The sequence below is a fragment of the Nannobrachium achirus genome (assembly GCF_963921795.1).
Source record: "Nannobrachium achirus genome assembly, chromosome: 7".
NCBI classification, from domain to species: domain Eukaryota; kingdom Metazoa; phylum Chordata; class Actinopteri; order Myctophiformes; family Myctophidae; genus Nannobrachium; species Nannobrachium achirus.
Window position 1 is genome coordinate 61,739,408 of NC_137816.1, and position 27,994 is coordinate 61,767,401.

Here is a 27,994-nt window from a genome sequence, read left to right on the forward strand (position 1 = left end):
GCATACTGCATAGTCATCAACGCACTACAATCAGTTTAGAGTTATTTTTCTATGGCCTTGAATTCAGAAGGTTTACTTTCAAACTGATTTATATTGCAAGTTATTCAGATTATGTCGATAAAAACAATCGATCGATAATGGTACAGGCATGTGAAAAAAAATCCATGACAACTGCATTAGATATTTTAATTTTCTTCCCATGACTGTCAACTAGAGAGGTTCCCATGGAAACTGGCCTGTCCCTGTCATGCGTGCATCGCTCTCTCTCTCTCTCCCTCTCTCTCTCTCTCTCCCTCTCTCTGTCTGTCTGTATCTCTCTCTCTCTCTCTCTCTCTCTCTCTCTCTCTCTCTCTCTCTCTCTCTCTCTCTCTCTGAATGAATGTTTATTTCTAACATTAAAAAAAGACAAAATAAAAACAACACACAATAATAATACATTAAAAAGCACAATAATAATATTGCACAATAATCATAATTCCAATAAAATAACTGTTCGAAAAGGAGTAGGAATGGAGCTATAGGCTTATCCGGTATTCCGGTTCCACCCCTATTTTTACCACTTCAAAAATCAACTTAAATCAGTTCTCTAGCAAGATTTTACTTTTTATTTTTGAAACTAAAACTGTACCATACTGTACCCTATTACCATGTACCCTCAGTCCCGCCGCTTCCTCTTCTCCGGATCTCACAATCATATTATTTTTTAACTTTTTCTTAACCCTGCAAGACCCGAATTTCTACTGGCCCAATTTTTTTTTTTTAAATCAGATGCTGTTGTAGGAGTCCTAATCACAGGAAAATGTAATGTTAAAAAATTAATAATGTTTTTGTAAGATTTTATAACCATAAATCATAAATCATGCTTTAATTTGCATTTTGGGGATATTTTTCACAATAATAACATATGTACAATACATGTTCTAGACATTCTAATGATCACGAAAACATATATTACAGGCATTTTACTTATGTTTTAGTGAGGAATAGCTTCAGTTAAAAAGTGAGATGTTGTTTGTCCAGACGCTGGAATTTCAACTTCTCTGGGAGGTGTGAATGTCAGCCCCTGTGGGGCAAATATCGTGGCCAATGGCATTGTAATACTAAACAATAGGATTTAATGGTGATGTTAATGCGAAAAAAGAACAGGAAAACTATAACATTTTTTAAAAAATGATTTAAAAAATGTTGCCAAAAAGCAACGCTGGGCCTTGCAGGGTTAAACAGTCTCTCTCTCTCCTCCCTCTCTGTCTACTATCCATGTGCCTCCTTGTAAACTTGCTCTTCTCCCCTTTGTGCCCACAATCGGTGATGGAAAAAGTAGTCACACTCACACAAGTCCGGAATTCAAAATGTACTATTATTGTCATCAAGTATTGTCATCATGTACTTAAAAGTACCAAAATAGAAAGTACTCATTATGCAGAATGTCCCATTTCAAGTTTTCAAATGTATAAAAATCTTTTGAAAATAGCTGATCGAAAATAGCAGATCGGCTATTTTCAAATGGCCGAAATGTATATAGGGTTGAAGTGGTTAATGTATGTTTTGTAATAATAATCAATCTACAAAGTAACCAGTCACTACAATTTTCAAATAAATGTAGTCGAGTAAATGTAACATTTTTGGATCCGAGATGTAGTGGAGTAGAAGTAAAAGTATTGGAAATTGGAAATACTCAATCAAGTAAAGTACAAATACCTCAGAATCGTTCTTAAGTACAGTACTTGGGTAAATGTACTTAGTTACTTTACACCACTGCTCACAATAGGCAGTCATGAGCTGTGGGTGCCCACTGTGCCAGGGAAATAATCCTCCTGTGTTTATCCCTGTCTAGACAGAATTGATTGGATAACGCTTGATTTGGGTTTCTTTCTTTGCTCACCTCCACACACCAGGTGTGAAGGATATTTGACATCCACACAGTGACCCCATCAGAGTAGCAGCTAGTGTGATATGAAGGTTAACTGGACTTTATGCTTTATGTTTGGTTGCACTCGGGTGTTGCGCTCTGAAAATAGCAGATCTACTGTACAAGCTCACAACACGTCGCACTGCGATGCGTTGTGAGCTTGTAGATTTGCTATTTTCAGCCTGCAACCAAGTGTAAAATCAGCCATTTCGACGCCATGAAGGCCAGCCAAAATACATTTTAGTCGACAAAATCAAATGTAGTCGTCTAAAAGTGACAAAGCTTCAAAGGGGTTTTGGGACCATGGATGAATTAAGCGTGAGGTGTTTTTTGTAACTGTTACATTAATTAAGGAGTTACAATGTAACACAAGGAAGCTATGTTCTTTCCTCCTGGTTCCGTCCTCTAATGCGGTGGTTCTCAACCTTTTCAGGCCACGGGCCCCCAAAATAATAATATTTTAACTGGGGACCCCCCACCTTGACGAGCACTAAGAGTTGAGGCATTACATTTTGTATATCATGGTTCTATCGTGAAAATAGCAGATCTACATGCTCACAACGCCTCGCAACACGAGGCGTTGTGAGCATGTAGATCGGCTATTTTCACAATTTCTGCCAATTTGACAATTTGGACAATGTTTAATTTGTCACTTTAGAGTTATTAAAAAGTCACTTTACAAATGTGCAGATGAATTCTGTCCTTGTCCCTTTTACGCCCATAAATGGAGATCCCTGATGTCATCTTTGTGTGCCGATCCCGAACAAGTTCTGCTTTTTTTTCGGCAAGAGACAATACTTTTTTTTGCTATTTTACTTACCCTGAGCTGCTTGTAGAGACGTGGGTGGTCCTGGCTCGTCCTACGCTTTCCAACGAGCCATTCTACGTGGTCCGACGATTTATTCCATTGAAAATGGCCAGATGCCAAGTTTACAGCCCCCCACTTTTTACTGGATCTATGCTGTCGGCGGCGCAACGTTTCACGGGGTGCCGATCCCGAACTATATCGGCTTTTTATATGAAATGAATCGAAGCCTGCCTGAGGCTAAATTTTCATCCAGGCCGCCGGCCGTGATCTGTTTACATCGGCCCGCGAGAGCGTCTCGCCGCCGAATCGCGCCGCCGAATCCAATGCATTCTCACATCTTTGAAGCTCATTTTCTCTGAACTGTGTTCTTATGGAAGTGGAAAAAGTTTATTTACGGCTAAATCGCCCAAAATCGGGCTTCTAACATGAGTGATAGCCTATGGCTAACTTGTAGCTCTTTTCATCCGGGTATTTTTCATTACACGCACAAACGTGAACACGCTCGTCACTGCTGCGTGGGTCCCTGTATGTTACAGCGCTGGTCAATGGGAGTGACTCTGGCAAGGCTTACAGACTTTGGCGCCCTCATGTGGCCGTGGCACAGAATCGGTTAAGCCCATCTCCGGGAATACCCATGCCAGTCTCATGTGGTCTATGAAGTCAAACGTCTATCATGTTAGACGTCAGTCATCTCCATATTTGGGAAAATATTGCCACATTTGACTTAACTCATTGCATGCCAGGCCCGATAGTCCCGAGATTATTTTAATGTCTTTCCCTGCCAGGCCCGATAGTCCCGAGAATTTCCGCCATTTTGAAAAAACATTTTTTTTTTTTTTCAAAATTTTTTTTTTTTCAAACATTTTTTTGGACCCCAAAAAATGTAGTAGGCATGATAGAAATTGAGAAATTGCATGTTTAACCCCCATAGCAACCCCATCTATCAAACATGGCAGCCATCTTTGTTTACATTTTAGGAAAACATAATGGCTTGTATCTCATGAATGCCTGAACGGATTTCCATTCGGATTTTTTTGTTTGAAAGCTGTGAGCAATGTGGACACACGTGGTGCATTATCTAGGCATGGGTGTGCATGATCCGTGCACTATGAATTACATGGAAGTCTATGGAGACCAGAGGCACCATAGAGTACGAAGGTATTGTTAAATGGCGGGGAATGTGTTAAACAACCAACCAGGTCTGTGCATTTAGTTTGGTCAAAGTTGATCCCATGCCAGGAGATGGAGCTGCTGCTTGGGAACCGGTTGGTTCCCAGTTCGATCCCGGGCTCCCCCAGAGTTGGTGTCGAAGTGTCCTTGGCTTGACCTAGCCTGGAACCAGACCAATCCGCCTGGGCAAAAAAAACCTATTGCCCTTGGCCCTTGGTTCCCCCAAAATTTGGGGGAACCAATAAGGGCCCAGCCTTGGTCTGATCTAACCAATCGTGGCCAGAGCCATTTTTTTAACCCACCCCTTGGAAATGAAAATTCTGCCCGTGAGTCCAGACTAATATCCGATACGCAGTGAGGAATTAGTATGAGCAACGCCAGGCTATCCTTGACCAATACGCTGAACCCCTAATTGCTCCCGATGAGCATTCATTCATTCATTGTGAAGTGCCTTGAATAAAGCCGCTATATACAGTAAATGCAACATTCACTGTTTTAACTCGCACTCCTACTAGAAATCTAATTTAACAGTAGCTTATGTGTCAGTTGGCTTCTCTTAAGGTGACAGCTAGTTACAGTACATGGTCAGAACTTCTGTCACATCTACAGCACCCCAGAGAGCAGCTTTTATACAGTCCAATAGATAAAATAACTACCCCTGTTCAGTGGAACACCATCCATTCATCATCTGTCTACACAGTATGTCTAATGTGTGCACACTCTAAAGGTTTGCTTGTGTGTGTGTGTGTGTGTGTGTGTGTGTGTGTGTGTGTGTGTGTGTGTGTGTGTGTGTGTGTGTGTGTGTGTGTGTGTGTGTGTGTGTGTGTGTGTGTGTGTGTGTGTGTGTGTGTGTGTGTGTGTGTGTGTGTGTGTGTGTGCGCGTGCAAGCTTCACTACACTACAGATTGTGTAGTGCAGTGGTTTTCAACCAGTTGTCCGGGGACCACAATTGGTCATTGAGGGGGTTCCAGGTGGTGAGAGTTGGTAACCAAATGGACCATTATAGATCTTTAACTCTTGAAAGTGTAAAATGAAACCAAATTGACTCTTACGGTCTCAAGAGTTAAATTATTGTTAAACATCTGCATTACTTAATTTCTTAAAGTCTACACAATTGGAGAATGTAGAAGAATTGTTATTTTGATCAACATTTTCATCTTTCCTATGGTACCACATCAATACAGCATGGAATTGTGGACAAAATCACATACAAAAAAATCTACATTTCTAGGTCTAAGAGGCTAAATCTCAACAAATGGTGTTCGTGGCTCAAATGCAGAATAAATAATGAACCTTGATATGAAAAGGTTGAAAACCTCTGGTGTAGAGTACAAAGAATATCGTTGTAGTGTCAGAATAAATAATGTTTTGCTGCTCCATTGGGCACACTTTGTTCCTTACTGTACTTACATCTGCCAAAGTGCTATTGGACGCAGCCATTCTTTTCTTTTCCTCCTCTGGATTGCACAGCATGAATCCATCACAGCGTTTCTCAAATTTGACAACGATTTTCTTCCTCTTTGTTTGTGAGAAGCTCTACTAAGTCATGTGGTCTACCGGAGATTCTTTGATTTCTATGCATGCCGAAATGACTTCTGAGAGATGGATACAATTATAGATCAACTTAAAAAGCCTGCGCAGTTAAATTGCATGATTGTTCGAGAGACAATCGTCTATTCCGTTTATATCTGTTAAACAAAATCTGAGTAATATACCATACCTACGCAGGGATTTGATGAATTTAGATTAAACTTTCTTTTTCCTGCAGTGCAGTCACACTATCGTTGAACAAGACGAATGTGTTGTGATGACACAAACAGACTGTGGTGTTTCATAATTTCATCAGCCTGTCAGTCTTTTGAGCCTTTGTACACGATGACAAAGTGCCTCAGTCAGTGACAGTTTTTATTAGACTCCAATCTGAAGTCGGCAACTGATCACACATTTTTCACTTAATGTCAGACGGCACAGAAGAGCCCCTGCTCAGGCGAGATGGAGCCTTATCTTTCCCTTTTGTAACAGAGTCTAGAGGATCAGGACAGCACGTACCAAACACCTGTTCCAACAGTCCAATGGGAAAACAAGCTGTGTTTTCCTCTCAGTAAGCCCTGTTCAATTTGAAAGGGAAGGCTTTTCTCTCTGCCGATTTAGATACTTAATAGAATATCCTTATTGAGCAATCCAACATTGTGCTTTCATGAATCAGGCTGTACTAAATCTGTGCTTGATTAAAGGACAACATTTATATATATATATATATATATATATATATATATATATATATATATATACTTAGAGCAAAGAAAAGATGAGTGTTACAATGTTTTCATTTTACTGCTTTCTATCGTTTTAGCTATTTTACCGATTTCTATTTGAGATGCGTACAAGTGGCTAATTATGTCTTTCTAGACACAATAAGCCAGCGATTTCTCAATGACTATTTACTGTAAGCCTACTAGCTGCCAATAAGGTACAATCTCCCATGAAAATCTGCGGGGCATCTTGGGAATGTGGGAGGTGACCATTGACTCCACCGCTACACAATACACTCATCTTTTCTTTGCTTTAATTACTATCTAAAACATGAACCCTTTTTGTAAAAAAAACAAAGTTGTCCTTTAAATATGGAAATGAAAGGTCTGCGACTTAAATGCGTCACCACTTTTGTTTTGACTGCATCTTGCATTCATACTGAACTGCGTAAAAGCTCACTCACGGAGTCTTTAGGCTATAAAGAATTCATCGTCCTGTGGACGTCATGCAATATGCACATGCCACTTAAGCACGTCACCGCCTCACCTCCCCACTAAATTGAAATTCACAGAGAAGTGGGTCACATCCGGTCAGAAGGGATCCTTTTCGTACCTTGCCGGTAGGGTAGAACTGCCGTCTTTGGTTTAGTAAGGAAAATAGTGTTTGGGGTTTCCGTAACATGCAATGAATGTTTGATGACGAGTCGGAGTGGAGCGGAAGTCAAAGCATTTGTCTCCCAGAATGGACGCTAGATATTTATGTAGGCTGTAGGAAGCAGATTTGGCTTCCTTTTTCTGTTTAATGTGAGCCTTAAACCGCCCACAGAGCCTGTTGGTGTTTACTGCCCTTTGGCTTATTATGGAGATGCTCTCTGTCTCTCTCTGTCTCACACACACGCTAAAGCTGAGGAGCCTCTGAAGAATCTTCCCCACCAGTGCCCCCTTAGACACTTAAAGAAAATTGCATCCTTTATAAAAATTGCATCCTATTTATAGTGCAATTTATGTTCTAAAATTTGTATGAGAATTGGTGCAATGCAATATTCTCTGTAAAAGCATTCACTTCACATTTCAACAGCAGTTCCAAACATTGAACACACAATCATTCTATTCTAAATGGGAAACGACTAGTAGCATATAATATATGAAACGTTCAGGCAGGTTTAACTCCATCAGGTTAAGACGGCGGTGATGAAAGTAGAATTGCGGACTACCCGTTTTCTTACCTTAATCTGATGTTATTGTCTCAGAATGAGTGTTACAGTTAATAACTCCATCCCGAGTCCGCCGCAGCGCAGAGCATGAGCGTTGGGGTTTTGCAATAAATCACTCTCCAGTGTTTTTTGTCCCAAATTGGCTGCCATAGTGGACTACGGTGACTCAAAGGGGACTTTTGATGAAATCACAGGTGAAATGTCGTTTTGCAAGACTTCAGGAAGTACAAACACTACAGTATTTAGTCATTATGAACGACAGATTGAAAGTGAAAAACATACTCTCATTTTCAATACTCTCTCAAAAGTGCTTTGAAATTGTGACTTATGTTATGAAATGACTTTGCTGTATAGGACTGAACAACGTGTCACTGTTGAAAGGCCTACATTGAGAATGTTAGCCTGCACATTATTCAGCACAACAGAGCAGAAATTTGAAAACCACGAGAAAAAAAAATCAAGCTCTTCCCTGAAGCACTGAAGTCTTCAATTAGAGATTTAATTACCTCTTGCAGTGGACACTTGCAAGTGAGCCAAATGAAGAGCTAGTGGTAGCCATTGAATAAAGCAAAGCAATTATTGCATAGGAGGATTTTATTGGTTAGAAAATGCATTTGGAACATTGGCTTAAGACTACACAGCTCAATGCCCACATATCTAATACTGTAGATGTTATTGTCTTCTTTTTGAGCACTTAACCATAATTATTCCCTCTCTGCTCGCGGTATGATCTCTGATGCAGCGCTGCCATCGATTGAATGTCTTCACACTTTCACTAACTAACTCCTCATATTGGGATGGAGCTATTGCCTCAGAGACTCAAATTGGTCCTATTGGCGCACTGTGAGCTCGGTGTTGGCTCCGTCTGACACTGCGGAATTGATCGCGCATCCAGCCGTTAAGAATCCGATTGCTCTGTCGATGTGTGTGGCAGGCCGGTGAAACGGGGCATACGCAATACGTTGAGGGAGGAAAATGCACTTGCTAGTGAGGGTTTCATATGAAGTACTTGAGTTTATATAAATATGATTTATATATAAAAGGCTGTACTACAGTGTACTACAAAAAAAAGAGAAAAAAAGCCATTAAACTCAGAGGCTCTCGGATTCAATCACATGTTGAACATCTTTTAAATATTTGTAGTTTTTAGTTTGGATATGAGAGAGAGATGGTAAACTATAGGGGAATGTTGTGATTCTACGGTCAAGGCGTGAAGCGATTAATAAAATAACGGGTAGTCAATTAGGTAGAACAATAATCTAATTACATGTATTAATCAAAGATTAATCATCAATAATATTCAATCTGTTCCTCTGTTTGACTCGCATTCATGCTATCCTCATTTTCATGTCTCTTCATTCATAGTCCTTGCTTTATTCTGTCCCTAATGCTGTTGTCTTGTATAATTTAATTTCATTTTAATACCAGTAAGACTCCCTAATCGGGAGATAAGCGACTGTAGGTCGCTTATCTCCACAAATAGGGCAAAAATTTGTTTTTCCAAAATCTTCCTGATCCATGTTGATGACATGAGTGTAGACATGCTGTGTAGTGATTTTCGTGATTTTAGGGCAAAATCTGTAGGAGCAGTGTCCAAAAATGTGTTTTTAAAAATCGTCCTGAAGGTGGCGCTATATGGGACAGATTCATGGTGATGGGATGAGTGTAGACATACTGTGTAGCGATTTGCGTGATTTTAGGGAAAAACTGTTGGAGCAGTGTCCAAAAATGTGTTTTAAAAATCGGCCTCATGGTGGCGCTAGAAGAGGGCCATGTGAGAAATGAGGGGTGGGGTGTCCGCGTTGCCTTGGCGGACGAATAGGTACCGGCCCCGGCTCTCCCGGACCCTCCTAGCCCGAGTTACGGCATTTTATGTGAGCTGCAGTGGAGGGGGTCCTCCACTGGGGGCGCCACCACTTTTGCATCCGTTCTGGAGCACCAGGAGTCGGTGGTCCCCGGGAATTCCCCGTGAGCAGCCCCGTTGGGGTGGTCATTTGGTCATTTTTGCACATTTGGTCATTTTTTACATCTGGGGGTCCCCCAGGGACCTGGGGGTCCCTGGAGCTCCGGGGGTCCTTGGAGGTTGTAGTTTGGCAGCCAAGGAGCGTGTGTGCAAAATTTGGCATGGCTCGGGGCAACGGTTGCGGAGATATGAGCAGGGCAATAGTGTGACGTGTGAGGTGTGACAGACAGACGGACAGACTGACTGACTCAGTCACAGTTTGTGCAGGTTTTGATAGTAAGTGCGACCTACGGTCGCAATGAACAACTCGTTTTCCTTCTGGCAAACTGAAGATGCTTGGAAGTCAAAGTCAATGTTGGATTTTTTGTATTTATTTAAATGGAGGTAGGCGGGTTGTGTGCATCCTGGTTGGCATTGCTATAATATTGTATCATATTATGATTATCGTGAGCCAAGTATCGCGTATCATGAAATTAGTCTATTGTGACACACCTACTGGGTAAACATACATTTATTAATTTCAATCTGCTTGTGATGAGCATTTCCCCACATTCTTTTACTTTTACCTAAATACCATCACATAATGGACTCTAATTGAATCCCACTGAGTGATTAATCCTAAAAGCAATTGCCAGATTAACAAGTTATTAAAAAGTCATTAGATGCAACCATAATGTGGGAAACGTATGATCCAATCAGCTACCAGTGCCTTTTTTGATTAGTCCATAATAATAATATCACACCTTACTTATTACTTATTAAATTCCATAATGTGAACCGAGGACCAAATACTGTAATAAAAGGAACAAATACCGTAATAGTCTGTTTTACATGCACAGCAATGAGTTCTGTTCCTGGAATTTACCTACATTCTTAGTTTCCCATTACTGGTTTATAAATAATTCAGAAACGAGTCCATACCCAGGGATTTGTGTGCCCCAACTACTATGCAGACTTTGGGGATGCGTGCGCCACAACTCGCAGACTTGGCAGAAATGCTAATAAACGTCTTACTTTTGTGAAAATGGAAAAAACATCAGTCCCTGCCTGTATGCCAATGCTCAATGCCCATGTGCAATTTCAGATTGATTGGCCTACTCATTGATGGAAAAACATTTGATGTAGACAAGAGTTTCCTCAATTTTATAGTGCAATAGTAAGACAGAGACAATTTTCCGCTTGATAAAATATTATTGGTGTTGTTTTTACCACCAGTACGAGGGGAGCAAAACGTGTCTATATGAAGGTCGAGGATGTTTCAACTATATAGCTGCGTGTTAAGACTTTAACCCATTTAGGCCTGGGCATATTGACTGCTTTAACTATTGAAAAATAGCAGATATACAAGCTCACAGCACGGCACCGAGTGCCGCGCTGCGAGCTTGTAGATCTGCTATTTTTGAAAAAGTCGTGAAAATATGTGCAAATCTTTGAATATATGTATTTTCAAAGCGAACTAAATATTTTGAGATGGGGGTCCGTAGCCAAATATATATCATTTTGGGGGTCATTCACATGAAAAGGTTTGAGAACCACTGACATGGTACTGATGGTAGTCTCTCAAGAACAGACTAACTGAGCTCCAGTTGAGTGAAAAGGACCTTTTCTTTGAAGATGGCTGGCCAGATTGCTGACATAGAAATATAGGTTTTTCAAAAATCTACAAGCTCGCAGCGCGGCACTCGGTGCCGCGCTGTGAGCTTGTATATCTGCTATTTTTCAATAGTTAAAGCATAAAATGATGAAACACAAATTGTGTACCCGTTCTGAATGGGTTAAAGTTGCTTTCAGTCAACAGTGTCCATGGAGGGAGCCTCTATCTGCCAGACGGAACAAAATGGGTTTTTCACACGATGACAGGGAGCTACAGGGATTGTATCACATGGACATCCTCACTCTCACCGGGGGAGAGAGGCCGATGTGTTAGAACTACCCACATCCACACCCGGTAATAAAGCCCCTGGACCAGATGGGCACCGGCGGCATAAAACTGAGCGGGTCCAATCAGCGAGGCTGCTTCTGAAAGCGGCGGCTCTTGTTTTTATGAAATAACTCGCCCTCCCTGTAATATCTACGGTATCGAATGCATAATGTGACTACAACGTACACATTTCATTTTCTTACTTTTTTTTTAAATTCTCTGTCCCCTCTCTCTCTCTCTCTCTCTCTCTCTCTCTCTCTCTCTGTTCCCCTCTCTGTACCATGTTTTGGTGTCACGCTATTAGTACAGTATATCTCATGAAAATGGGTGATTAATTAATTAATGGAATTGAATATTCATAGTAACTTTTTTCATCTTTACACTCTCAAGAGTAAAAATATTGTTAAACATCTGCATTACTTAACTTACAAGAGTGTAGTAGAATTGTTATAAATCTGTGAAAGGGTATTGGGTCTGAGAGGCTAAATCTCATAAAATGGTGGTTCGTGGTAGCCTGACACTCAGCCTGAATTGACATTTCATTTCATTTCATTTCACTTCATTAAGGGGTGTGGCTAGCGATTCAGGGTCTGGAACTAGGCTAGGTTCGTGGCTCAGGTACCAAATAAAAAATGGACCTTGATTTGAAAAGGGTTTCAAACCACTGCTCTAGCCTCTAGGTAATCATGTGCCCTTCTCTGACCGCACCACTGTTTGTTACCAATGCTGGTCCGAGTATTCTTGTACTGCAGAAGCTGGGAGACGTCAGGGAGGGGTCGGTGCAACACCAGGATGAAAAAAGAATAAACGTTCTCACTCGTCTTCCAGGGAAATCATAATCTCTTATTTCAGTGGTCCTTTAAATGGTCATGATTTAGTCAAACTGTTATATTTTTTTGTCTATCCAAGGAGAAAGGCAGGCATAATTCAGCATTAGAATTATGTTGAATCCGAAGGCACCTAGAACCTACCGCGGGTTCCCTTAAGCTGCTTATTGTCATTCTATACAGTACCTGCTTTTAATTAAGAATAATTTGAGTCCAAGTGTGTCTATGTGGGCATGCGCATAGACACGTGCACACAGTTTGCTCGCAGGGCAGGCACGGTGGACAGTCACTCTCCTTGTTCGCAGCTCAGCGGCTTCATTCTGCTCTTCTAATCTCCATCTCCATCTCTCGCCTGATGGACACATTCTTTCATTGTCATTCATGCCATTTAGAGATTGTGCTGGCGAGGCTAAGGCTCTGCAGCTGATGTGGCGTTCAATGAATCTAATGTTCCGGAGCAGGTTCACTGTCAGAGGAGGAGGCTAAGATGTCCCGCTCCTTCAACCGTTCCCTGGCCTGATACCTGTACAGAGTACACGTGTTGCAAACCAGGTTACGTGTTTTATATTCATGCAATTTGAACTGAGGTAGATATTAGTTTCCATTTGTAGTTTATGATCAAACGCATAGAATGTTGTGCTTACCACTGAAGTCATACTCATCTTGCAAGAATGATGTTGGGGCTGTTGCTCTACAGTGTTCCCACGGTCATGACATGACTGGAAATATTTTTAAATTAGAAACATATTTTTCCAGTACTGGAAAAATGTTGGAATTGATCAAGGGTCCTGGAAGGTTCTGAAAAAAAAAGCTATGCATTGTTTTTTGGTTATTGATTTTGTTAACTCATGTACAGCCACCATAAATCGACTTTGAGGGTTCCCTGCCTCGATTTTCTTACCTTTTGACGTGCCACCGTCCGTTCGCAGCGTGCTTTATTTTTGTTAGACTGCCTGTCTTTGGAAATTGCACTTTTTTTATTGCACTGAATTCTTGTTATATAGTCGTCTAAATTGTGTTAAATATTCTGAAAAAGCTTTGGAATTTCATTGGTAAAAATGTGTGGGAGCCCTGGCTCTAGATTTGCATTCCGTTTTGAATATTGCATGTTAGAAACCACAGGCATAGTAATGACAGATTTTAGACTTGGTTGCATGCTGAAGATCGCCAACATACAAGCTCGCTGTGCCGTTGTGAGCTTATAGATGATAGATCTAGCTATTTTCACAGCTCGACACCCGAGCGCAACCTCACATGAAATGACTTGTCTTTTAGTTCTACTGGATCTCTTCTCCACTAGTCCTTACCTAACATTTTAGTCTAGTTTTTATTTGTTGACGAATTGTCAATAATATATTAAATCTTAGTTTTAGTCATCATAGCTTAGTTTTTATTTCGTTTTTTTTTTTCATTGAAAAATTTTGATTCTAAATGTTGCAGTCGGGTCTCTCTTACGACCCAGCCAGCTCAGCCTCCTGTCACCTGTAAAGACAAAGCCCACAGAGCAGAACACGCAGAGAGAGAGTGATGGGCCTTCCTTCACATCAGACTGCATTGGTTTTTCACACCGCAATCACAGGGCTTCATCACACGCTCGTAATAAGTGTTGAGATTGGCATCGCGGCACCTCTGTTCGATAGATGGCGCCGGGGAAGAGGTGTGGAAAATGAAGCACCCGCGGCCGATTAAATGGAGAATTGTAATTAATTGGAGTCGATAGTGTTAGCCCCGATCAGCACTTCCTGTCTATTAATGCCCCCCACACACACACAGTAAAATCATCAGTGTTGATTTATCCTTGCGTGAACTAGTGAGTGTACAAATGGAACCCAATGGACCTTTGTATATTCTGATAGGTAAATGAAACCCTCCGAATTTTATTGTGTACCGTGATCCAATCCTAATGCACCAACATACACCTTAAATCGCACGCACGCACACACAGATTAACTCAGTCTGGCTAGATGAGGCTGCATGAATAAAGAACTCTGTCAGGGAAAACAACAGAGCCGTTCTGCACACTGAGTGAGGAAGTGGTCGCAATGTGATACTAGAGGTAGAGAGTGTAAATCATATTTTATATTTTTATCGTCTCCGCCTGAGTCCGCCAGGCGTGGCCGAGAGTATGTTTTCTTGTCCGTCCATTTGTTTACATCTAATCTCCGGCACTGTTTGACCGATCGGTGTGAAAATGTGCGCGCACACTCCGTGAAGGCCAGAGCAGGGTTTCTGCCAAACAGCAGCATATTGTCACTGTCGGGCAGACACCTCGTATCTCTAAGTTTCAAATTTGGACATTTTTGAGCGGTGGTCACAACGCTCCTATACGTGGCCGTGTGTGTGGGTCTGTCTGTCTGTCTGTCTGCGTGCGTGTCTGTCTGTCTGTCTGTCTGTCTGTCTGTCTGTAGCCTGCAGTAACCTTTTCTGACCACACATGTTAAGGGAGGGGCGCTGTTGTTCAAACCAGGCCAGACCAGGCACACACACACACACACACGCACACACACACACACACACACACACACACACACACACACACACACGGGGGGGGGGGGGGGGGGGGGGGGACCACCGCTCAGTTCACACGGGTGTGATTTTTTCATAAAGTAAAGCCCTGCTTCATCATTTAACTATGATTCATTCAACATACAAGACTGTCGCACAAGACTAGTGGAAATAGAAGATCTACAAGCACACAACGCCTTGCTTGTAGATCGGCTATTCGAACGGTTTTGGACATACAAGGTTTCCACCCGACAACGATATACAGTACACACACAAACACACACGTGTGTATAAATGTATGTACTGTAGGCCTATATCTCCAGATAAACGAGTCTTACAGTTGTGGTGCAGTTTGACCAAAGAGCCAATAGAACTCACATTCTTTGGAGGTTGGAAGGAACAGGCTTTAACACCACGGGTGCAGAGTGCAGACGTATGGTACATTTGTGCCGCGTGTTCAAGCTGCTGTTTCTCCCAGTGCGATAGTGACAGGGTGCTGAGTTTGGACTGTGTCTCCGTCCAGGCCAGGAAGAGGTGTCTCTAGCTAGCGGCTGGAAGCTCTTATCTTTAAGTGTGATTTACCCCCAGAGCTCTTGGGAGCGGAATTGAAGAAGTGTGTGTGTGTGTGTGTGTGTGTGTGTGTGTGTGTGTGTGTGTGTGTGTGTGTGTGTGTGTGTGTGTGTGTGTGTGTGTGTGTGTGTGTGTGTGTGTGTGTGTGTGTGTGTGTGTGTGTGTGTGTGTGTGTGTGTGTGTGTGTGTGTGTGTGTGTGTGGGGGTGGGTTCGGGGGGACAGGGCAACCCACTCACCACTCAACAAGCCTTCAACTCCACTTCCTGGGTATGGACTATCAGTTCTAGTGCGTAAGCAACGCACATTCTCTAACTCTCACCATCTTTCATCTCTCAACCCTCATCCCGTTCTCTCTTTTTCTTTTCCCTCTTCTCCACCCACCCTCCACTTTCTTCTCATCCACTCTTTATTTTTTTGTTTAGTTTTTCTTTCTGTCATCCTCTCACAAAAAACAAAAAAAATCCCATTTCCGTGGAGACGACCACAGCCTGCTCAAACATTCAGGAGGCCTCTCCATGGTAATAACACACCATGGAGGGTTTCTTTTCTCACTGCGAGATGAAGTGGGCCTCCTTCCCTTTTAGTAACAGCTCTGCTTTCTTATTAACAAACCATAGTGTCCCAATTTGCAGTTTAAGCACGCGTTCCTCTTTAATTGTAAGCCGTTGTTTGTGATTGTTGGGAGTGTGTCCTGTTGGCGGTGTTGACTCCAGATCAATAGTTTTTCAAATGCAGGAAATAATTATTTGCACTGAGATGAAAGTTTCGGGGTAGAGAGAAAACACAAGCAGCCTGTGGATCTGTCCTTTTTTATAATTAGTGTGGTGTCTCTCTGTGCCACATAGCAAATTAGCGTCCTCCATTGGGGATAAGTGTCTGCGCTGCACAGCACCACTGTGTGTTTGTGTGTGGGCGGATTGGGTGTGTATGTGCATTTGTACTTGCATATCTAGTAGTTGGGGTGAGAGCAGTTGCCTTGTTGGCCTCTGCCACCCTGAAGACGTAATCTAGACTATGAAATTCAAAATGTTTTTAATTTTTAAATGTTTTATTTTAAAGACTAGTATTGGCCACTGACCACTGTCCTGCATTCAAAGTTGGAAGATCATCATGTCATAATTTGTGGAGTAGCTTGTGTCGATACCATCCAGAAATATCCATACTAATTTTAGATTCTGTAGCGTCTAATTTATGCTTCAGCGTACAATTGTTTTGCACCAAGTAAAAGAATAAAAACATGCCTTTTTCTTGCCCGAAATAGTGTTGCCTGATGCATTTCCACAGTTGAAAGTGTGTGACGTGACGCATGTAAACACTTCATTCCCAGCTAAAATGGGTCATTATTACCCCACACATTTTTTGCCAAAGCAAGAAAATAAATAAAAAACGGCTTAACTCAATAGCGGAACATTGACTCTGGAATTCCCCACCCTTCTCCTCCTTTTCTCTTTCAGGCATGCCCAGGTTTAGCAACCCCCCGGCGCCGGCGACCGTGCGTCTGGGCGACAGTCAGGTGCTGCCGTGCGACGTCAACCCAGACCTGGTGCCCTTCACCCGCTGGGAGAAGGAGCGTCAGCCTCTGGAGACAGACGCCAGGATATTCCTGCTGCCCAGCGGCGCCCTGGTGGTCAGCAACGCCTCGGAGACCGACGCAGGCCTCTACCGCTGCCTCGTGGAGAACATAGGGCCCAGCAAGTCCAGTGAGGAGGCTCAGCTTCAAACCGTACCAGGTATATACTGTATAATCTTGTTGGAACTACCATAACTGCAGAAATGAAAAAGCTGTGTATTAGCAGTGTGGTGGAAAGTAACTAAGTACACGTACTTAAGTGGTTCTCAACCTGTGGGTCAGGACCCGCAGGGGGGTCCCCAAATTTTTGGTTGATGATCAACTTAATGTGCAACATGGTTTTCTCACTCAACAGTAAACAAACCAACATAACATGTAAGTGTATAGGGGGTATCTGCACATTTCTAAAGTGGCAATTCAAGGACTTTTTAATACCTCTTAAATGACAAATTAAACATTGGCCAAAAATTGTGAAATATAGCCGATCTACATGCTCACAACGGCTCACGTTGTGAGCATGTAGATCTGCTATTTTCACAATAGAACCGTGTTATATAAGATGTAATGCCTCAACTCTTAGTGCTCGTCAGAGTGGGTCCCCCCAGTTAAAATATGATTATTTTGGGGGTTGCGACCTGAAAAGGTTGAAAACCACTGCTTTACTTAACACATTGAGTACCAGCTATTAAACAATATTAATTAATCACCAGTGGCAGGGTTTTTTATATATTTTTTCCTTATTTCCAAGGCTCCTTGAACACACCACAGCTAAAATGTAATCAGATTACTTCAGTTTCCGTCCCATCCCGGTAAATGAAAATAGCTGATCTACAAGCTCACAATGCATCGCATCGCAAGCTTAATGTAGATGCAGAAACTTGAAACATTCTGCATAATGAGTACTTTTACTTTTGGTAAAGTACATTTTGAATTCCCAAATTTTACTTATAAGAGTATTTCTACTTTGCAGTATTGATGCTTTTTTAAACAATTTGAGTTCTTTTTCCACTCCTGTATATTAGCTATTAAATTAAAAGTAAAAAACTACACAATGCCGCCACGATACAGATAGTTTGGGTCTTATGGCAATTTCATGTGAAATATATTAATTCAGCACAGGCTTGTGCTTCAACAGTAATTGCGACCGCCAGGTCGCAAGTTACTATGCAAAGCTCCACCGGCTGTCCCTCCCTCCGTCAGTCTGTCCATCACTTCACTTTGACCTACTCATATCTCCGGAACCGTTGCCCCTATCCATGCCAAACTTTGCACATGCATATACTCCTTGGATGGCAACTCACAACCTCCAGCTGATTTCTCTCATGGCCCTCTTCTAGCGCCACCATGAGGCAGATTATTGCAAAACACATTTTTGGTCACTGCTCCTACAGACTTTGGCCTAAAATCACACAAAGTGGTACACAGTATCTCTAACGTCATGTCATCAACACGGATCTGTCCCATTTCCCCTCATTGGCTACGATTGCCTTCTAAAGTTTGTGTATGCGACCTGCCGGTCGCCTATCTCCCGATTTAGGGAGTCTTACTGGTAAATGAGATATATTGTTGTATTCATGTGATTCCATTTGCTATCAGTTGGTAACATGCAGAACCCCATTATTATTCTTTCATTACTTTTTTTCCCTGTATTGTCTTCCACTGGTATACTGTTTGGCATTGTCTTTCCTAATAAACTGTATCCACATACTATATAATTGTGAACCCCACAGAGAAAACAGGTAATTGCGCCATTTGATTACACTGTAGAAGTACATGGCGTTCCCATCTGCCCATCTCATTACCTCCTCCTAACAGGAACACGTGCACACATCTGACCTGACCCAGAGAAGAGAAGCACTGGGGTTGAACGACTGAGGGGAAAGATAGAACTCCCATTGGGGTTATCAGCAAGGCTGCAGTAACTCAGAGGGGAGCTGAATTCCTCTGTGGCAGCGCGTCTCATCTCCCCCTTCCAGACGTTTTATTTACTGAATTGTTAAGCACCACCAGGCCCCCGCCAGCAGAGAGAAGATATTACAAGCCATAAATCAGCAATACAACAAGACCCCCACCGAGGCCCTCCGCCCTCTTATTTTTCTTTACGTCCCTAAGATAATGTGCCGTAGTGCCCGAAAGGATAGCACGTTTGTGTACAGAATTCACGCGCGTAAAGCCATAAAGGGGAATTTACACATTTTGTTTGGGTGATGGCAGATGTTATTGTGACGGAAATACATTTGTTTTCGTTCAAGGTTTGTTCGAGTGGAAATGTATCGACTCGTCGAACCTCAATTAACTCATGAGGTTCCCATGAGCGATTTCGTTTAAATTCCAAGTCCATCCCAGTTTTAAACAGAGACTATGGATCGTGTATTTTTTACGTGTTCCAGTAGAAGTCAAGGGAGAATGATACTTTTCACTCACTTCACTAAAGTACTGCATCATCATGCGTGGAGAGTCAAAGAAACTGAACCTGACTCTTACCCATCAATCAGTCACAATTTGAGTCCCTAAAGAGATCACTCAGTTCAACTGTCAGTCATCGGGCCATTTCAGCTGCGGTGTCAGGTTTGCTTTGAATTAGTTTCTTAAGACAGACGACACGCGCTCTGCACAACGCATCACCCCAGTCCCAAGCAGGGACGTGCAGAGAATGTTATAGAGAGGCAGGGGCTGAAATTTCTAAAAGGGCCTTTTGGTGAAAATATTGAAAATAGCCGACCTCCAAGCTCACAACGCGAGGTCGGCTATTTCCGGTGCTGGAAACCACCCTGAAGTTCGAACTAAGCATAATCAAGTCAATACTGGAGATGTGGCGTAACGGCAGGCGGATTTCTACACAGAGAGGGCAATTCTTTCAACATAAGATGCTGCATTCAAGTTCAGTAGAGTTTGGGCAAGGCAATTCTCTTGATGCATGCCTTCATACATACTGGAAAGTGGGCATTGTTTCTTGTAAAACCGGATTCATGGTCTGGAGAGGGTACTTTTTACAGAAGGGCAGGGGCTCAAGCCCCCTTTGATGTCTATGTGTGCACGTGCCTGGTCCCAACCCTGTGCCCGACTGTTTTCTTCTCCCTTTGCAGAAACGGGAGACGAGAGGAAGTTGGAGTTTCTGGTGCCGCCCGTTGCCGTGACCAAGGAGGCGGGGGCAAGCGCGCTGCTCCCGTGTGTGATCACTGGCCACCCCGCCCCTGCTGTCCGCTGGATGCTTGGAGACCAGATCCTGGAGGAGAGGTACGGTCACCAAAACTGGCTTCTGTGCATCACTGTTTCCCAAACAGTGGGTCGGGACTCGGGATGGGTCACGGAAAACATTATTATGGGTCACAACTCACAAGTAAATGTCAAAATTAAAAATTAAAATTCTAACTTTTTCATGAATAAATAATTACAATTTACAATTTAGGCATTTGGCAGAAGCTCTTAATCCAGAGCAATTTACAATAACAAAATCGATGATTTTTCTAAATAATTAAAAACATTAATAAAAAATAAATAAATAGTTGTAGAAGTAGTGAAAATATTTTCACTAGTTTCTCTCCCGGGTAAACATCTAATTTCTCTTTTCTTTCCTTTGAGCTAAAACGTTTGGGAACAACTGCTGTACATTGTAGTGACACTGTTATCTGCAGATCCTACAGGGAAATTAAATGTTGTTTTTTTTACAATATTTTCACACACACACAACAAAAAAAGGTTTTAGAGGAGCTCTGCTCATATCGATATGGCATCTGGTGTGCTAATGCTCATAGATACCAAATGCCTGTTTCGATTATCGCAATCATCGTTCAGCGGTTATTCCAAAGCTGTCTGGTACACTGGTAAAATCCTTACAGGTCTGTTTGGTTCCATTTGTACACTCTTATGGTACAATTAGCATTGAGGGTTTTATTGTGAGACTGTGTGAATACCATTTTTCTCTCTGGCTGTCCCACATTCCCAGCCCCTGAGAAGCATCCGAGACAGACAGTAATGTGCTTCCCCTTTGTAACGCCAGTGCCAGTGGCCTTCCAGAGCAAACATGTTTTAAAGTGCTGGCGCCTGCTCCCTGAGGTGTTAATGCCATTCTGCCACTTCTGCCCCAAGAGCCCTAGGGGGGGTCGGTCCATGGACGTGCCAACACCACCACTTCAGCTCGGAGACGAGGGCTGCGGGGGTTGCCAGCTCAGTGGAAGTTCACAAATGAAGTGCAGAGAGAGAGAGAGAGGGTGTCATAGCCGCTCTGTGCTCTCAGTCCTCTGGCTCTCATTAGCTCAGACCTAGCAGTCCAAATCCCTGGGAGACAGTTGGACGTTGGAAAGTTTCATTCTCACCAATTAAGAATGAACTTTGTTTACCTAACCCAAAGCGCAGTCCCCTCAAGTAAGTAACTTGGGAACTTGTGGGGTCATCGCCAACCGGCTTGGATAGATAGAGCCCATTCATCTCAATTTACAGGCCTAGAATGGAATTCTTCACCATCAGTGGAATTCAATTCGAGGCCATCACCTGGCACCCACAAGGCTCCGGTGTAGTGTCAGCCTGAATACCATTAGTGTCTGATTCTAAAGCTACTGTAATCCCCCAGCAGAGGAAGAACATAGCTCAAAAATGTAAGTGTGTTTAACACCATATGGAATTGTCAGCGAGTATGTCTGCTTGTCAGCGGGGGCTGGCTAATCGGGGAGTTATTAAATTATTAATTATAAGAACACTGCCCAGAGTCTGTGTAGCTTCCCCCCGCGGGTGCCTCCGTGTGTAATTAGCAAGATGTGCATTTAACAAATGGGCGAGGTCCTCCTCCGTTTTGCAGTGACCTGCCCCCCACTGGCGCCCCACCCCGAAAACACAAAAAGGTGAATTCATTACATCGGTGGTTCGTAGGACTGTAATATGGACACTGACAATTAATAAGGGCACCAAGCGGAGCGCTCTATTTCTTTGCCTTTTGAGAGATGACTGTCGCTCTCTTGGCGGCGTTACTCGGAGAGAAGACGAAACTGCTGTCAATTAGTGATGGGGTTGTGTGCAGGGGGCAGAAGGGAGGGAAGAAAGAGGAGGGGGAAATCGACTTCAAGGAGTTTCTAATTGGTCTTCTGGATGAGAGCACAGAACAAACATGTCCTTAAAGTAGTGTCAGCAAAGCTGCAGACATGAGAAGGACGTTTATGAAGACATGCATCAACCCTGGCATAATATGGCTATGAGGCTTAATTTATCCTTAATCACATGACGCTTTAGACAAAATGGTTCTCAACATGATTTTTGGGGGGTCCCCAGATGACAGTGAAGTGACAATTTAAGGACCTTTTTAAAACATTGGCCAAATTGTCAAATAATATAAGAAAGAGGCAACGATTCTGAAAATAGACGATCTACGAGCTCACAATGCCTCGCATTGTGAGGCATTGTGAGCTTGTAGATCTGCTATTTTCACAATATCTATCTGTGGAACCGAGTCAAACTAAATTGAATGCCTCAACTAATATAATTCCAAGTGCCTATCAGGGTGAGGGGTCCCCAGTTCAAATATGAGTATTTTGGGGGCCACCTCCTGAAAGGTTGAGAACCACTGCTTTAGACCAGGATTGGACTGGTCAATGAAAAAAAAATTCAACTGTAATGTTTTGAAAAGACATACTGTTGACTCCTTGATGGAGCTGATTATAACTAGTAAACCAGCTGACGTGTCCGGACGGTCCTTTCTTCCCTAATTCCCTCTGTCCCTTCTGTCAAACTGTGTCACCCAAATAGAAGCTGGTTGCAGTCTGAAACCGGTAGCCTAAATTATGTCTGATCGTTTTTGAGAAGTGCCTGGGGGGGCGTGCATGTATATATATGAGCATGGATTTGTCATATGCGAGCACGGCAACACCAGCTGCAGCCACCCAGTGGTGCTGTGTAGCAGCCTGAACTGCTCATTCTCACTGGGTGCGATTTTTAAAAAGTGCTGTTCATCCCGTTAATGGCCAATATGAAATTGGGTCCCTTCCGTACTTCCTTCACAGGTGTTACCAATGATACAAACAAAGGCTCTGTTCCATTCTGGTCAAACAGAGTCAGGGTGCTGATATTGTGCATGTTGGCTCACTGGAAACACTCTGCTACACCAGTGGTTCTCGATGTGTCCTTGAGGGGGTTCCAAATGTCCCCTTATGGGTCTGTAACTCTGAGAGTGTACAAATGGAACCAAATAGACCCGTACGGGTCCATTTGGTTCCATTTGTACATTCACCCAGAAAACCTTCAGGACAAAATTAAATCCAATCCAACAACGTTGAATCATCTCATCCCAGTTTTGAGATGGGATGTTGGATGCTACCTTTCATACTGCAGACTCCACATACATACCGGTAATTATTCCCTGCCACCACACACATAGTTATTATTTGTTTAACTCAATCAGTTCTTGAAACATATTTCCTTTCATTAAGTCAGTCAAAATATTTGTAGACGGGTCCGGGCGGCTGGCCTAGTGGTCCGACACCCTGGCCACAATAGGCGATGTAAATGTCATGAACCTGCAGACACCGGAAGTGGCGGAAGTGCTGCGGTTAACGGAAGTTACGCCATGCGTTGCAGTCTTCCGGTGAAATTCTCCCGGCGGAAGTAGCACCGTTTCATGCGGTTTCACCTATGGTTGTAACCAGGCTTTCTCTTCGCAGATGAGTAAGCCTGGCTAGTGGCTACGTGAGGCTAGTGGTCCGGGCACCTAGGCTCAATGTAGCCGGACCAGTGTTGGGCAATGTAAAACTCGAGTCACTTCCTGACTTGCCTACGTAATAGACATACGTAATAGAGTCAAATGGGACCCTGCCCATGCAGACTGAGAGGCGAGAGTGAGAAAAAGACGAACGTAGCGAACCAGTCTGGATTCGAGGCTACTATACTGTATATGGGCAGATTGGGCACCGCGGATTATGGACAATAGTCTTTCAGACCGACTTGACACCGGGCACTGCACTCCCTCAGGTCCTCACGGCCTCCTCTGCCATATTAGGGAATTTAGGGAGCCCGTTTCTACTACCGTGACGTGAGGCGGGACTACGGCTGCTATGGCGCAATCGCCGTTGCGGTCCAAATCGCTAAGCAAACAGCCGTCGGCGACGGGGTCCCACCCCTTTTACTGAACGCTTTGGTTCCCATGGCGACGCGTCTATACAGCAGACGTTTTAGGCGCAATGTGGAAAGGGAGCTTCTGGCGTAGTACAGACGGCTGCTACGGCGGCAGGTTGATCTATCGAGCGCTGATCATTTCCAGTTGCCGTTGTCATCTGCCGTAGCCGTCCAAAGCTTAAATAGCCTATTATGTGCACCAAGTTTGACGTGGGTCATTCGGATGGCTCTCTACTCAAGACACGCCAAGGACAGATACACTCGCACACGCGTGCAGAGATTTTTGCGCATTTATAGTCGGATCATGGCTGTGACGTGTCCATCACTGTCACTTAGGCTTTGGAAACCTATTACCAGATTGCACCGACACAATGCCATCCTGGTTCAGCACATTATCCTGACAGAATATGACCTTGGCAGGCTGTTCAGTTAACATGTTGGAATTTGAATCCCCTGCTTGGACTCTGCTTGGTGCCATCCTGCATTCACAGCATGCTGGACCAGAGCTTGTTTCTCTGAACATTCTCCCTCCTCTACCTGCTGGTCCTACTGACTGCACTCATGAAAAGGACAGTCAGCTTTTGTTCTTGGGGGGGTTTGTATCACTCTATCACCTAATATAATTCCCGAGCAGTCAATAAAGTGGATGAATTATGTATGGCGGCACCGAGCGACAGGGAATTGACAGAGCATGTAAATCAACCACCTTCAAAAACCTCCAAGCCATCTGTCTGCTCTGCTCCTTGTCTTCATTCCCTCATTTGAATATGATTGTGTTAATTATATTTACTTATGTATGAACCGTGCATATATGACGTGTGTGTGGGGTGGAGGGGGGTGTTTGTACTGGGATTGTAACAAGACTATTGTCTAAGTTACGCACGCGCGCGCGCACACACACACACACACACACACACACACACACACACACACACACACACACACACACACACACACACACACACACACACACACACACACACACACACACACACACAGACACTGTTGATGGCCTTGGGAAGTCCTTGTAGTGAGTGAACAACAGCGTGGATGTTTCAGCTTTCAGTGAATTGCCACTTAGCCTGCCATATTATATAAAACACCTTGTTTGTACAGTACAGCATGGTCTTTAATCTGCCATGTTTGGCTCGCACCCACTTAGCCATGCATGTTTATTAGTAGCAATACACTCACTGTCATTCTTAGGTGTGTGTGTGTGTGTGTGTGTGTGTGTGTGTGTGTGTGTGTGTGTGTGTGTGTGTGTGTGTGTGTGTGTGTGTGTGTGTGTGTGTGTGTGTGTGTGTGTGTGTGTGTGTGTGTGTGTGTGTGTGTGTGTGTGTGTGTGTGTGTGTGTGTGTGTGTGTGTGTGTGTGTGTGTGTGTGTGTGTGTGTCTCTGTGTCTGTCTGTCTGTCTGTCTGTCTGTCTGTCTGTCTGTCTGTCTGTCTGTCTGTCAGTGGTGGAAAAGGTACTCAAATATTTTACATAAATTTAAGTTAGTTTTAAAAGTATCAATATTGCAATGTAGAAATACTCTGTTACAAGTAAAAGTCCAGAATTCAAAGTGTACTTGAGTAAAAGTACAGAAGTATTGGTATCAAAACGTACTTAAAGTACCAAAAGTAGAAACTACTCATTACGCAGAATGTCCCATTTCACACGTTTTTTAATCTTTTGAAAATAGCAGATCTACACGCTCACAATGTTTTTGTATTATTATATTATGTTTTGTAATAATAATCCAAATCTACAGTCATTAGTGACTAAAGTTTTCAAATGATTGTAGTGGAGTAAAAGTAAAAAAATGTCCTCAGAGATGTAGTGGAGTAGTAGTAACTAAAAGTACTGAAAATTGGAAATTCTACAGTAAGTAACTCAACATTGTACATAAGTAGGCCTACAGTATACTTGAGTAAATGTACTTTGTTAATTTACACCTCTGGTGTCTGTGTGTGTGTGTGTTTGAGGGGATTACCCAATCGCTCCTCACCAAAATGATGGGATGGAAAATATCCCATAACAGTCCTGGAGAAATGTTTCAAATGGGATTTTAATCGCCCGGCGCTCAGTAAAGTTGTGCGATCCGCTGCGTTGTGAGTTCTGACAGCTCCTTCAGTACAGCAAGCACACCGTGAGCCAGTGATTTTTATCGTCCCTTTTTTTAAAAAGACACTTCAGTTGAGCAAAATGCCACAGACCTTTCAGCTAAACTTGGCATCCTCCTATGGAGGTAATCATCAGTGATTACACCGTTGCCTGAGGTTACTTTCTGCCATGGAGACTCTCAAAAAACTTGAACCTGTCTCGCTCTCTCTCTCTCTGCGCGCAGATGAAAGCACAGTAACAACACTATGAAAACTCCACCCTCAACCCATCACTGTGATCCCCAGCCACCAAGTTTGCACATTCTCTATCCTCAAACCAATTTAAGGTTAACTGCTTTTTTAAATAAGAAAGGCACCTGAGATGTGTTGTGACGCGATGTAACCCATCAGAGACACTACTAGTACCCATCAATGTTAATCGCTTAGGATTTTCACTGGCTCCTTTTGTTCAGCGTCACTATTAGTAGGATTGTTAAATGGTGCATTTATATAGCGCTTTTATCCAAGGTGCTTTACAGATATTGTGCATTACATTCACCCATTCACACACACATTCATACACCGGTGGCAGAGGAAACCATGCAAGGCACCAACCTACTCACCGGGAGCAATTAGGGGTTCAGAGTCTTGCTCAAGGACTCTTCGACATTAACTCGGGGGGAGCCCGGATTCGAACTGGGAACCCTGCGGGAACCCTTCGTGCTCTAATAACGGTTTCTCTACCCCTGAGCTATGCCGCCACGATTCCCTCCCTGGTTCTTTAGCTCCCACTGCCCCCTTCTCAGCAGCACAAAGTGATTGTGCCATTATTATTGGAGTTCTAAGTGCAAGGAGACGGCATAGAGAAGCACATTATGTTCCACTGTAGTTGTTTGGTTGCCAAGCAGGAGTTGGAGTGGCACCAGAAGATGAACAAAAGATGATGGCGTTTATCGAGTTTGGTGTTAAAGGCATGTGTTGTGGAATTGCAGAATCTTGTCTAGTGAGTCGAGTGAGAGAGACACACACACACACACACACGCGCACACACACACACACACACACACACACACACACACACACACACACACACACACACACACTGAGTAATGTGAGGAACGCAAATTATGTATAGTAAGATCCGCTCGAGAGATGATTTGACATAACGGAAATTGTTAGGTAATTAATGTGTGATTTCCTTGTGTTCGATGATCATGAAAGACTTGTATTGTTAAAGGAGCTTCTGTTGTGGCAGCTTTTATTTGTCAAAAATTGAGATAGAACACAGAATTATACAGCTAGATATACAGTGTTCTGAGCTCTAATTGAATGTGTTATGTGAATATACTGTAAGCGTAAAAGCCTAAAATGGCATCTTATAAAACCCATGAGGGCAGGACACGAAAATAAGCAATCAATCAGTCAATAAATATCTGTCAGCAAAAAAAAACTGTTTTATTTCAGATAAGGCATGGGAACTGCAGCTAGACTTGTACGTAAGTCGGAGCTCAAGTTTCTTCCCCGCGAGTGGAATGATAGATGGCAGCACTAGAGTGAGCTAAGGTAATGGAGTGCTTTCATTGCCATGTTGCAGCAGAGAAAACAAGACACGCTACACTGTTCCCTGCCAGTGGAGCATGAGAACTCTTTTTAGACTGTCTCTCTGTCTCCATCACATCATCACCAAACACACATGCAAACAGACCAGTTCTCCTTCTCGCTTTCCCCCGCGAGGCATCCGCTGTCCTTGTCTCGCCTTCAGATCATCGTGACACATTACAAGTATTTAATTTTGAAGTCGGAAGTCGTCGTCGTCCTCCTGATCCGTCTCACTTGCTTCCTCGCTTACCTGCTTTCCCCTCATCTATATACTAGTAAGACGCCTCAATGGTGAGGTCGCGCCAATTCTTGGCCATCTGGCCAGTGATGTATATCGGACCAGTTACCCATATATGGAGATCCATGTACTGTATATAGTACATTCCTTTTATGACCATTCATGGAGATCCAAGGTATCTATCTATCTATCTATCTTCCTCCATATATGGGCATTCCCATATATATGGGCCATGTCTTGGCCATCTGGCAAGTGATATATATCGAT

General features: G+C 43.1%; 1 protein-coding gene across 4 annotated transcripts in view; it reads left to right on the forward strand.

Annotated features, from left to right (window-relative positions):
- Positions 1 to 27,994, forward strand: part of LOC308289003 (neogenin-like) — a 232,735-nt gene that overhangs the window by 114,008 nt on the left and 90,733 nt on the right. For all 4 annotated transcript variants that reach the window (XM_080730503.1, XM_080730504.1, XM_080730505.1 and 1 more), the window contains exons 3-4: positions 16,595 to 16,870; positions 19,797 to 19,947. In XM_080730503.1, the coding sequence (XP_080586629.1) occupies positions 16,595 to 16,870; positions 19,797 to 19,947 (427 nt within the window). The remainder of the gene's footprint in view (positions 1 to 16,594; positions 16,871 to 19,796; positions 19,948 to 27,994) is intronic.